This window comes from Euprymna scolopes, chromosome 6 (assembly GCF_053919585.1).
Source record: "Euprymna scolopes isolate OS-2025 chromosome 6, ASM5391958v1, whole genome shotgun sequence".
Taxonomy (NCBI): domain Eukaryota; kingdom Metazoa; phylum Mollusca; class Cephalopoda; order Sepiida; family Sepiolidae; genus Euprymna; species Euprymna scolopes.
In genome coordinates this window covers 93,133,913-93,147,544 of record NC_136487.1, presented here as the reverse complement: position 1 = coordinate 93,147,544, position 13,632 = coordinate 93,133,913, and the positions used below count along the sequence as shown (strand labels likewise).

The 13,632-nt window shown below is 32.5% G+C and overlaps 1 protein-coding gene across 1 annotated transcript in view; it reads left to right on the top strand.

Annotated features, from left to right (window-relative positions):
• The window catches only part of LOC145278203 (sodium- and chloride-dependent glycine transporter 2-like), a 74,333-nt gene extending 61,118 nt beyond the window's left edge, over positions 1–13,215 (top strand). Inside the window, exons 9-14 of the mRNA XM_080130489.1 lie at positions 27–139; positions 3,125–3,265; positions 4,059–4,158; positions 5,135–5,235; positions 9,085–9,246; positions 12,624–13,215. Of these exons, the coding sequence (XP_079986615.1) occupies positions 27–139; positions 3,125–3,265; positions 4,059–4,158; positions 5,135–5,235; positions 9,085–9,246; positions 12,624–12,854 (848 nt within the window). The 3' untranslated portion in view covers positions 12,855–13,215. The remainder of the gene's footprint in view (positions 1–26; positions 140–3,124; positions 3,266–4,058; positions 4,159–5,134; positions 5,236–9,084; positions 9,247–12,623) is intronic.
• Positions 13,216–13,632: the final 417 nt, after the last annotated feature.

The window sequence follows — 13,632 nt, the reverse complement described above, 5'->3', positions numbered from 1 at the left end:
TTCTTATGTGATGTGCTTTCTTTCAGGCCCAGGATTAGCATTTATTGCTTACCCAGAAGCCATTGCGAAAATGCCGGCGCCAACAGTGTGGGCCATTCTATTCTTTTTTATGATGATCATCATTGGCATTAGTTCTCAAGTAAGTTCCTATTCGCTTATCTCTCCACAAAGGCAAAGTTAGACACAAGGTCGTTTTATTATGAGAGAGAGAGATATCAAGCACCTCAAATGTTGATCTTGTGACTTTTTTCTTTTCTCCCCAAACAAGGATATCATCAAGGGTATCAGTTTGAAAGGCAATAAGGGGCCTATAACGACAGAATCTAGAGGCACTCCATAAGAATCTGTCCATCATTGTATTGATACGTGACACAGAAGAATGAGAAAGAATGGCAGTGTAAGAATGAAGGGGAAACAACCGTGTATTTTGTTGTATGAAAATGAAATTAGTTGTTTACGACATCAGTCTCATTATTTTGCAGGGTCTTTACAACTTTTGTTGCTCAGAGACACGTGACTGAAAAATAGCAGTCAAGAATCAGACAAACTGGGCAATTTTGGTGGTTTTTTATCCGTCTGGATGAGGTGTTGGTCCTGGGTAGTCCTAGAAGATGCACTCTTCCAAGTCTTGCCTTCCCTCTTTGAACAGGAGTTAGTTTATTGCTAACTACCTGGGGCACTCCAACCAGGGAATGCCAATGAGGCTGCCCAAGAATTTTTTAATAGACCACAGTGTCCATTCTTTAAGGGTGCTGGCTGGATTCTCCTCACCTTCCAGCCTTATGCCACATCTTCCTGCAGTCGGAAAGCAGTAAATACTTGTCTCATTACTTTTCAGATATACTTCACATGTATTTAACCCGACGATTTAAAAGAATATATGAAAATGTTAACTTTCTACGGAAGCTGTTTGACTGAGCTCCAGTCTGATTCTTTCTTAAAAATTTCTCTTTTTAGCATATGGCCAGCACCTGGCGAAATTTCCATGGACAGAGATTCTTTGTAAAGGCTTCCCACCTGTGGAACACATTACCAGGGAACTACTTTCCTGTTGATTAAAATTTGGTCATTTCCAAATCCAATAGGAACAAATTTTCGTTATGGCAATGAGGTCACTTGGTGAACATGAAGCCTGTAAATATTTGACAGTTTTGGAAGCAGACATTATCAAATCAATAAAAACGAAAGAAAAGATTGGAAAAGAATACCTATGAGGGACTCTTAGAAACCAAATTATATAGTAAAAATCTAATAAAAGAAACAAACACCTGACACTATCCCTAATATGACATTCTGTGCAATTTAGGCGTACAACAAAATAAGAACTAGGCCATTTAGATCAGAATACTAGGAAATAATAACCATGCATAATGTACTACACCCAAAGGATCATACTGATGTAGTCTTTGTAACATGGAGAGAAGAAGGGAACCGGTAAGTATATGAGACTAGTTGGATGATAAAAAACAAAAACTGAAAAAATACATTCAAATACATAAGAAGGCTGACACTGTCAAAATGAATAATACAAGAAATAGTGAAATTAGAAACAAAAAAGAAGAAAAGAAAAATGGAAGAAAAAGAAGCTGCAGAAACGGTACATAAAACTGACCACAGAATAGGTACATACTGTCTCATGTTTGTGCTTGTAACATTTACTCGTATGTTCAAAATACAACCGTTTCTAGCATACAGCCTTTCCCATGCAGTTATGTCTTTTTTTTTGTATTATTTTAGGATTAGTTTGCTGCATTTGCTTATAATGTGATTTACCATTTCGTATCTGAGTTCATAGAGTCTACATTTATTGTTCTCCTGGGTTTTGTCTTTTTTACCTTTCATATAGTTTGTTTTTATTGTATTGTTCTGTGTAATTGTTAGCAGCGATTTTCCCATTCAAGTATCCTTTAACTAGCTATATCCAGGAACTATGCAAGTGGTTATATTTTGAACATACGGGTAAATGTTACAAGCACAAACATAAAACAGTACTAGAAAACCAAAAAGCACAAAATCCTCTGGGACATGGAGATGCAAACAAACTTATTCAAACAAGGAGACAAAATGCGATAATAATCAGTAATAAGGAAACTTCTGCCAGGAAAGTAAGATGAATATGAAATATGAAGAATTTTAATATGATATCAATAATTGTAGGGACATTAGGAACAATCCTGAAAAACCTTGAAGAAAGAAATTGGAATCAAATGGAAGATTTAACTCATAAAACAGATGGTAATGATGAAACCGCCAAATCTTAATGAAAATCCTTGAATGCGGAAACCAATCCTCATGAAATATGAATGGTAAGCAACCACATATATTTTTAATCAGAAATAAAACAATAATAGAAAGAACAAGACCTGAGCCCAGAAGAATGAAAACTGTTGGGAATACAATAAACTGACATCCCAGAGCGCGTGCACACACACACACACACACACACACACACACACACACACACACACACACACACACACATACAATTGATGACATCAGCATCTAATGGTCATGAAAGATGAATGAGAACGGAAAAACCAAGGAGGAAGAGGACTGGAAAAGTTCAGAGAATATCGGAACCTTGGGTAGGCTTATTACCATTTAAATCTCAGAGAAGATTAATAATCATTGCCAACGAGAAATCAATGATAAACGGGCCAGTTCGCTCTTATTCCATCAGTCATAACTCAGTAGAAGTCTGAATTAATTTGTTATTGTATTCTTAGTGTCGGCACATTAGTGATTGACTTTTCAACCTCCAGAAAACTGTCACTTAAAATTGATTATAACTTAGAACTTCCATCCATTACACCACAGGTCTTTGTCCAACATAAATATTACCAATGTAAACATAACACACCTGAAGAAAGTCTGAGGTAACACCAACCAAACGTTTGTGAGAATATTATCAAAGATGAGAAAAATCGTCCAAATAACCCAAATAAAGTTACTCTAATAAGATTTATTCCACATTTTTCAGCAGTGTAATGGGTCAAAGTATGAAGACTTATTAGTATGAGGGTGTAAGTCTCTCCTACTCCTGTCTATGAAATATGGGAAATTCTTACTTCCTTTATATACAAAATTTATTTACTCCTCACTCATTTCACTTACTGATTTTCAGTTTTCGACAGTAGAAACGGTAATCTCATCTTTAAGTGATGAATGGGAGTCACACTTACGAAAGAACTGGAAAAGTTCACTCATCTTCCGTTTAACCATGTGTATAGTGTTCTTTCTCCTAGGCCTTCCTATGACCACACAGGTAAATATTATGACTTATGAATTGAAATTGCATATTTATATCTGTTTGTGTTTTGCTATTGCCCATCATAATCATGTGTTTAATCTGTATCACCATGATGGGTTTGAGGCTTCTAGATAGTCCTAGAGAAGAGCTAGCAATGCACTCAAGAGAACAAGCTCTAAAGCTAAGGCCAGCTATTCTCAAAGGATTCATGACACTATCTCATCTGAAAGAGTTGGCTCTCATGATTTTTGGAATATCTATATTCCAGTTTTTATTTCTGTCATCAATTTTTCTTGTTTTTAATTGCTCTTCTAGTATATTTCGCTTTCTGTTATCTCAATAGGTGCATGTTTAAATATAATTAATATTAATCTTTTTCATTTTAACTATATATATGTATTTATATGTGTGTGTGTGTGTGTGTGTGTGTGTGTGCGTGTGCGTGTGTGTGCGTGTCCATAGAGAAGAGATCACTCTCAACTAAATTGTGAAGTCAATTTTGTACTCAGTCAAAGCAAGAAAGAATGCTTTGAGTGACACGTTCCTTCAAAAATGCTTTTGAATTGAATTGTTCTCTTATGTTTCATATCTATTATGCGTCTGCTACCTTCATATTTTTATATAGAAATTATTAGCAAATAAATTCATTTCTTATAATTACCTTTTGAACACACCAAAATACAATTGTCCGTTTTTTATTTTCTTATTTAATGAATTCATGAATAAATAATTCATGAATAAATAATTACATTGATAGACAATTCATATCATTTATTCATTTCATTATTTGTATATTTTGAAACGATAGGCAGGAATGTATCTTTTAAATATGGTGGATACGTCAATCGGTGGCTTTCCAATGTTATTTGCTGGCGTCTTTGAATGTGTGGCTGTAAATTATGTATATGGTGAGTATTAGACATTTTGTTATGCAATTCCTATATTTACCATATGATGAAGAGTTGATAAAATTAAACTATGTGGAATCTTAGAGTCAAACATTTTATATTCAATCCATCGGTTCAGACTAATTTTTTTTTCTGTGGTGTCAAAACATACAAAAAATAATTCAGTTCATTTCTTTACAAATTTTCTCCTTATCAAATTAGAAGTAGACAGATAAATCCTGTTTATATCTAGGATTAGGTGTAAGATGGGGTCCAAGTGGGTCATATGTATCCATATTTTTGCCTTCTGAAACAAAAACATCAAAGGATGTTTGGTAACTACTATCCATTTTATTCATAATTTGACTAATATTCAATTTGTAGAATTTTCTATGAAGATCCGACATAGACACCCAAGAATACTTACAAAAAAATATTTTATATTAAGTTTTTTCTTTATAAACCTCAGTTAGGGTCTATTCTTAATTTTATGATTTGTAGAATTACACATATTTCTAATTTTCAATTTAGTCATTCATACTACTACTTCTGCTCCTGCCGTTGATGATGATGCTGATGATGCTGCTGCTGCTGATTGATGATGATGATGATGATGATGAGGAGGATGAGTGGTTTCCAGACTTTTTTTTACGTAGTGCACACTATTGAGTTTTTAAAAATTTTTGCAGCACGCCTATCACAAAGAATAAATATTTTCTAATCAAAAAGCCTTTTTGTAATAAAATAAAAAAAAAAAAAAGAATCAAAACAAAACATCAGGGTTATTTTATTTTATTTTATTTATGGCTTGAAAATTGAAAATTATAAAGGTGATAATTTGGTGTAGAGAACAAAAATACACAGTAATTAATTTCTGGCCAACACCGGATATTCATGCTATGGCCATATTAGCAACAGCTATCAAAACGATCCTGAAAATCCTCATTCATTGAAAACTTCTGTAAAACTTTTTGAATATCATTTTCTATCTTGACAGGTTACACAAATTTTGCATCTGATATCTCGATGATGTTAGGGAAGAAGCCATCGATCTATTGGAGAATCTGCTGGTGCATCTTAACTCCATTGATTTTATCGGTAAGTTTGGTGTGCGTTACGGCATATCAACCCTTTTTGTAACTTATTTCATGACAAATTATTAAATCACATTGGACTTGTCTTCAGATTGATAGACAAAATTGAAACAAAAAAAAAATGCATTTTTTTGTTTAATTTTTATTTTTTCCAAACAATTTGAATTTTGATGATGTTTAGAAAATAAGACAACTATTTTTTACCAGTCTTTTATATCTACTTTTACTGTTTACTATATTACCCAACCTTATCCACTACTCCAGCTCTTTTCCTCTTAATATACAATAACATAAAATTAGATCTAGTGGTGAGGCTCCAATTTTGGACTGGAGTGGTAGTACTCATCTCGTCCTCATTTGTGAGTTGAATAATGTAATTTAGTAGGCTTGATTCACGAGGAGAAAACAAAAGGCAAAAAAGGAAAGAAGACATGAAGACAAAGAGATAAATGTGTGGGTTCAATCAGTCAAAACTGCCTTAATCTTTGCCAGGCACGCTTTATTATTTCCATTATCTCAATGTCCATGCCCTGTAGTTTCTTAACTTCCGATAAGCAAAGGAGGAAAATAATGACAATACTAAAAATAGAAACTCAGGGTAGGATTTAGGTCCCTTATCTTAAACCAATACCAAAGAAACTTTTTCATGGCAAATATTACATCAAAGGTTTAATATGTTGTGCATTCCAGGAAGAAAGTTGGCTCAATTTGATCAAAGTGAATGTCACCACATGTACAAATAAATAAGAACTTCTTTGAAAGTTAAGATGAATGAAGTGTGATGGTATGTTTTTTGAAGTGTGATGGTATGTTTTTTGAAGTGTGATGGTATGTTTTTACATCTGTGTTCCTCGCGTGAGTATGAGGTGAAAGAGGGATAAACAGATTGTGTTAACATCTAAAATGATATCTTGGTGTATCTTTACACTATAATCTTTGCTTTCTGCAATCACGGAGAAGAGAATTGTGGCAGGATGTATTGTGACTGCTTAGCCGTATTGGATTAGCCTCCATATTAATCTGATCTTTCTCCATGTGACTTTTTTCTCCTAGCTCCCATAATCTCAAAAGGATCCGTTTTAAAGGCATGGAAATCATCAGGAAACTGTAATGACATGGTTGGTGCGAATCACAGAAGAATCTTTCTAGCAGCATTAAAATGTAACTAAAAATGAGATTGAAGAGGGGGATTACTTCGAAGAGATCATCATCATCATCATCATCATCATCATCATCATCATCATCATCATCATCTATTGAACATGCTGGCGTATATTGGATGCTAATTCCAAAGTAGTCTATTGTGGCCAGATATTTCTTCGTATCCCTTTTCCCCTCAGGTCCAATTTATCACTTTCCTTCCATGTTTTCTTTTGGGGGGGACTTATCCCATTAACTAAACCTGCTACCCCAACTGTTCTACATCTACTAACCCAAGAAGTCTCATCCATTCTTTGAACGTGACTATACTATTGAAGTGTACTCTTCTGCACACATCTCCCTATACTGTCCAGATTTAATGTTCTTCTGACGTCATCAGAACTAAACCTGTCTTTAAGACTCACATTACATACTCATCATATTATTCTCATTTCATTACATACTCATCATATTATTCTCATATCATTTCTCTCTATGTAATCCCCACTGTCCAGATTTAACTTCCATACAACATCACAACAACGCACAGATATTTGATAAATAATATAGTAGAATAATGTAGTACCACAGTGCCTTAAAAAAATAAACAACCAAATTAGAATAAAATGCAAATGATCAATCAATAATTCTATTGGTCAACAGATAATAATGGTAAAGGTTCTCTGAACTTATTCTAATCCTTGCAATCACACTAGTACCACAAGAAAACTTCTCAACAACCTCAATAGCTTCGCCATCGGGGTATACTTTCTCCACATCTGAGTGGAAGTTGGAATAAATTGTTTTGATATCAGAAATTACCATTTTGAAAACAGAACATATATTAAAACTTACATGCTGATATGTTAAAAATAACACCAACAATCTACCTAAGAATTTAAAGAAAAGTCTCAAATATATTCAACAATCGCATTTACAAACGACTCTCCTTATTTTAATATAAAAGTATGAAAGTAAGTACTTCGTACACAAAATGTATCAAATGCAATCTATGTAGATGTCCAATTGACATTCAAAGTTTGATATGAACACAAGACTGATGTTGATAACCATTATGCCAATTGCACATCTATCAATCTTATCATGATTATTGAATTAGAAGCTTGTAAAACCTTTGGAAAAAATGTTAAGTTCTCTTCCCTCTTCAGTTATTCATGAAATTGTAAGTTGTATTCAACATACTTTCAGGCCTTGATTGTATAACTTGTTTGAGAAAAAGAAAACTCTGCTGTGACACTTATTAAGAATTTTGAAATGAAATAGTTTTTGCCAGGTTGCACTTTTCAAAGTCACTGGAGACTTGGGTGGGGGCAGAACATTTGTGGTGACCCCGCTATGGCTATTGATAAAATACTAGCATATACTAGGATCTAAGAGGGCAAATGGATGGGGTAGCTTCTCTAATGGCTTTGATCATATGTGTGTATTAACAGAGTACTGTAGTTGCTCTCACTACCAACTAAATTGCTGTCAACTCAACGTTTTGAAATTCGACCTTTCAGACGACAAATATCGAAAAATTAACTAAAAACATTAATATCTTCACCTTAAACTGGGCACTTTTCTACGGGGGGGGTCGCTTTTTTCGCCGATATTTTTGAAAGTCATCCTCTCCTTTCGATTGTCTAACCTTAATTAAAACATAAGTCACTTCCGGTTTGGTGGTGGTCGTAACAGCAAAGACGGCACGTTTTTTTCACATTCTTTTCCTCCTTCACAGTACGGGTTTGAGCCAGCTTTCCTACTACAATTTTTTTTTTTGCTCAACACACATTTCCAAACACCTGGGCAACGCCGGGCACCCATGCTAGTATATATATATATATATATATATATATATATATATATATATATATATATATATTGGCAATGCTCGCTAGGTTAGCATTGTTTGGCTGTGGAATTTATCATATATATATATATATATATATATATATATATATATATATATATATATATATATATATAATGGTAGTGTTACCATTTGAGTTTGTGCATTATATAGCAAGTAAGCCTATAACCAGCATCTTCTTACCTGGATTTATTGGGTCCTGGATATGACCTTAAACTATATCCGGTGGTGAGGCCCCAGCTTGTGGACTTTGGGGAGTGTGGGGCCACCCCTTAATTGCCATTGCTCCCGGGTCCACTATGACCCGGAGTGGTAATACCTGTTAGGGTCCCAACTATGGATTAAATAGAAACTGACTTGAAAAAAAAAAATATATTCTAGTAAAATCTTTTTCTTCAAAATCATTGGATTCGGCATTAAATGACCTGAAAAGGGTTGATATGCCGTAAAACAAAACCAAGCAACCAACCTAGATTCATATGTGGTTAAATATGTCAATTTAGATGAAATAAAACTTTATTTAAGATAGGCCATATATTATATGACTTCCCACCTTCACCCTTTTGACCTCTTTTTGTTGTTATTGCTCTCTTTTTGACCTCTTTTTGTTGTTATTGCTCTTGGTGCTCTTTTTTTATCCTCCTTTCTTGCATGATAAATATATTTGCCGTTTGAGTTCAAGATACATCATAACACGGTCTATTACTTCCACCTTCACTCTAATGACTTTTCGATCAGAAAACCATTGGTGTCACAATGGTCAACAATATTAAAGATTAAGTGAAATTAATATTTAATTAAAAATTCCAATATTTCATACCATTAATTTTTATATTGCAGATTGTGATCATCTTCAAAGCCATCCAATACACACCCCTCATGTACAAGAACTATATGTATCCTGTCTGGGGTCAAGCATTAAGCTTCCTTATTATGCTTTTACCCATTTTGGCATTTCCTGTACATTTCTTGTTCGTGTATTGCCAGAAAGGAGGATTGTCGGTCAGTAATCAATTTCATTTTTTTTCATTTCATTTTATTTTATATATACTTTTTTCATTTCATTTTATTTTATATATACTTTCTATTCGGTACACCGGTTCTCATTAGAATCACAAAAGTTAAGCAATGGTCAGTGCCAGATAGGTAACCGTTTGAGAATACCAGGTGCTGTATGTGGGATGGCAGTAGTACTTTCCGTCAAAGAAAAACTACAAAAAGTAACCAGTATATACCTGTGACTAGGAACCGCTTTTGAATTTAAAATTTCCAAGAAAGTTCCTACTTTGAAAGAAGGCTAACTCAACTCGTCCACGTTGAATGCCACAGCAGATACTAAATACCGGGTTTTATGAATTAACAATCAAGAATTCTTGGATGAGTTCATTGTTTGGAGAGGGAGATAGATGTTCTTATAGACACAAGCTGATGGTAACAAAGAAGAAAAATTACCACAATTTGATAAGAAATTAGCTGTATGTACCTAGTGTTACCTGGGATGCAAGAATGTCATTTTATTTACTTTTTAAAAATTTTTGTTTGCACATTTTTAGTTATACACACACACAAAAAAAAAACGAAATAAAATGTTAGTTCTATGTTATTTTAGTGAAATATTAGATTAATATTAAATCTAACAAGAAGTAACGTGTAAATTATGTATAAGCGAGAAACGTACACATACATAGAAACACACAAAATTATCTCCATAATTTTATCAGTACAGATAAAATATGGCAAAAGAAATGCTTATGCAAGGCAGGTAGTCTTTACACTAAAATGCAAGTTGTCTCCCTTAGATCATTTTAGTTATGCATAGAAATAAAGACCCGGTTTATGAATATTGTGTCACGTGATGCCTTCCTTCTGAAAAGTATTCCACAGGAATAATTGTACTTACGAAGAAATTAAATTGAATTACATTTTTTTCTTCTTAACAACATGAGCCAACGATAAAAAAAGGGAAATAACTATTCAGAAATATATTGATATTTTAGGATGAAACCTATCAAGGTTTAAGGACGAAAATCCGTTTGACTTAATTATATTTGAAAAAAATTAAGCATTTCTTTATTAGCTGTTTTAGTCCATTTCTGAGATGAAATTATTTTGTATATCATTAACGGTTTTGTAACCGGACGTTTTCCGTTTAAGATGACAATAAAATTATTACAAGAGTTCAATATATTTTTTATGATCGAGGGTATAGTCCCGTATAAGATCTTTATTACTTTCATTCTTAAGTCGACTTATCTTAATTCCAATATATTTATAGTAAATGAAAAGTTATATGAATTTATTCATCTTCTGTTTGAAATTAGGAATAGAGCAGGTGTGTCCCAAAGAAGCATTGATAAGATTATCAATAAGGAGAAATTGTCAGATATTTTCACAGACATGGATAATATCACTTAGGATACGATTGTAATCTTTGAAAATTTTATGATGTTGCTATAAAGCATAATGTTATATCAAATAATATTAAAAGTAATATGACTACAATAAAAAACAATCAGATATCATATGGCTACAATAAAAAACAATCAGATATCATATGGCTACAATAAAAAACAATCAGATATCATATGGTTACTATAAAAAAAACAATCAGATATCATATGACTACGATAAAAAACAACCAGATATCATATGACTATGATAAAAAACAATCAGATATCACTTAATTATGATCGAAAACAATCAGATATCATATGGCTACAATCACAAACAATCAGATATCGTATGGATACAATCAGAAAAAATAGGATATTATATGGTTACAATCGAAAACAATAAGATATCACATGGTTACAATCGGAAACAATAGGATATCACATGGTTACAACCGAAAACAATATGATATTACATGGTTACAAGCAGAAACAATAGGATATCACATGACTATAATTGAAAGCAATAGGATATCACATGGCTACAATCGAAAACAATAGGATATTATATGGTTTACAATCAGAAACAATAGGATATCACATGGTTACAATCGAAAATAATAGGATATCATATAGCTACACTCGGAAGCAATAGGATATCACATGGCTACAGTTTACTTAAAACTCTTTTTGAAAAAGTAAAAAGATGAACTTTTTAAAATGTTTTAGATCATAGTAAAATTAGTGCAAAGATTTTAAAGAAAATACGACTGAATCACAATCAAAAATTGTTGCTACCGTCATCCGTGTGACACTCTTTTCATATGCTAGCAAACAATTAAAAAGTGGCTAAAATTATAATGAAAACAAATGCTAGTCATTATTACATTACATGTTGCATTTTTTCTCAAACCCTGGGTCTTGGTGGAAAACGATGCTGTCAACATAGATGCAATTTATATAGAATTCGCATCACTTTCTACTTGGTCGACATTTTAAAATCATTAAATTTTTTTCAAAAAAAGTAATACTACTATATCCTGCAGAGAGATATTGGTGGTCAAGTGGTTAATGTCGCGAATTGAAGTCAGTGTTCCAAGTTCGAATCCAGTTCATTCCACAAAAAATACTTTCACTTAGAATGTTGGTAACCTTCACGTGATCCATTTCATATGTATGTGATGTCTTTCTACAAAGAATATCGAGGAAACCAATGCCAACAATAAAATTGTTGTTGATGATGAATGTATCGCACAGAGAAATATTCCACAGAATTTATGCGAATATGCAAATCCTGAAAATGCTGAGAATTTGTAACTGACTTAAATACTAAAAACTCTTCCTTTTTTTTTTTAATCTTGAAGAGAAAAATATTGTAATTACACAGTGTTACCTTCTTTTATTAGGTTTATATTTTCTGTCTTTCAAGTGTAAAACTATCGGGTTCTCTCCCCTTTCAACTATGCTAGACGTTGATAACGTTGTAGTTGATATTAAAACCTATATTAGCGGTCCTCCAATCTTATAATCTTTCTTAGTACTCTCTTCCAATATACTATTCAATTGAAAATAAGGAACTTATGTATATAGTATTGAGCACATGTGAAAATGGCATTCCAAGTTAAACTTTGATATATTTACATATCATGCAAAATAATTATCCTCACCAAAATGATTCGTCACTCTACTTCGTTAAATGAAAGACTGTCTTATCTCCCCCTACTTTATGGGATTTCCACTCTTATCAATGGCAGATCGGCGAAACATGATAAAATCTGGTTTTTATTTTTAATTAAAATTCTACTCCATAAGTTTCCCTAATTTTTGGTTTAGAGACCTTTTTTTTTGTCTAGCACATAAGTATATCAAACAGTTTCCCTATTATTTGGAACTACGATTTCAACATTTGCTCAATACTATATAAGCACCAAAAATAATATCGATATTTGAAATTCCATTAGAAATGTATTGTTTTATTTTTTCTTGTAGGTGCTTTTAAACAATATTTGTCCATTGCCTGATTGGGGTCCATTTCAACCTGAAAACCGTACCGGTCGCTATTCACTTCCTGCAAGATTGGAAAATGGAGATAGCACCATAGAACATAAATATGCAACTGACCGTCATAAAATGGGTGTAGGATCGGTCAATATTGGATTTGAATTTGACCACAATGGATATCCTTCAGCCTACGCAGATCTAGACAACACTCATTTGTAAGACAAAGTCAACAAGAAACCACAGTGATGATAAAAGGCTGAGAAAAAAATGTCACAATTTTGCAAGAAAAAACGTCACATTTCATCCCATTATCATAAAGACATTTGTAGGGGGGTGCATTTGAACACTTTATTAACCACTTAAATAATTAGGTTATTTTATTAGATATTGGACCCTCTATTTCAAAATTTACATAATATAGACTATTGGTTGGATTTGAATGAACATGTTATTAAAGAACTAGTGGTATCCGACCACGCGTTGCTGTAGCTTAGTGAAAATGGAAAAGAAATGCAAAAAAGAAAATGGAAAAGAAATGCAAAAAAAAAAATGGAAAAGAAATGCAAAAAAAAATGGAAAAGAAATGCAAAAAAAAAATGGAAAAGAAATGCAAAAAAGAAAATGGAAAAGAAATGAAAAAAAAAAAAAATGGAAAAGAAATGCAAAAAAAAAAAAATGGAAAAGAAATGCAAAAAAAAAAATGGAAAAGAAATGCAAAAAAAAAAAATGGAAAAGAAATGCAAAAAAAAAAAATGGAAAAGAAATGCAAAAAAAAAATGGAAAAGAAATGCAAAAAAAAAATGGAAAAGAAATGCAAAAAAGAAAATGGAAAAGAAATGCAAAAAAAAAATGGAAAAGAAATGCAAAAAAAAAAAATGGAAAAGAAATGCAAAAAAAAAAAATGGAAAAGAAATGCAAAAAAGAAAATGGAAAAGAAATGCAAAAAAAAATGGAAAAGAAATGCAAAAAAAAAAATGGAAAAGAAATGCAAAAAAAA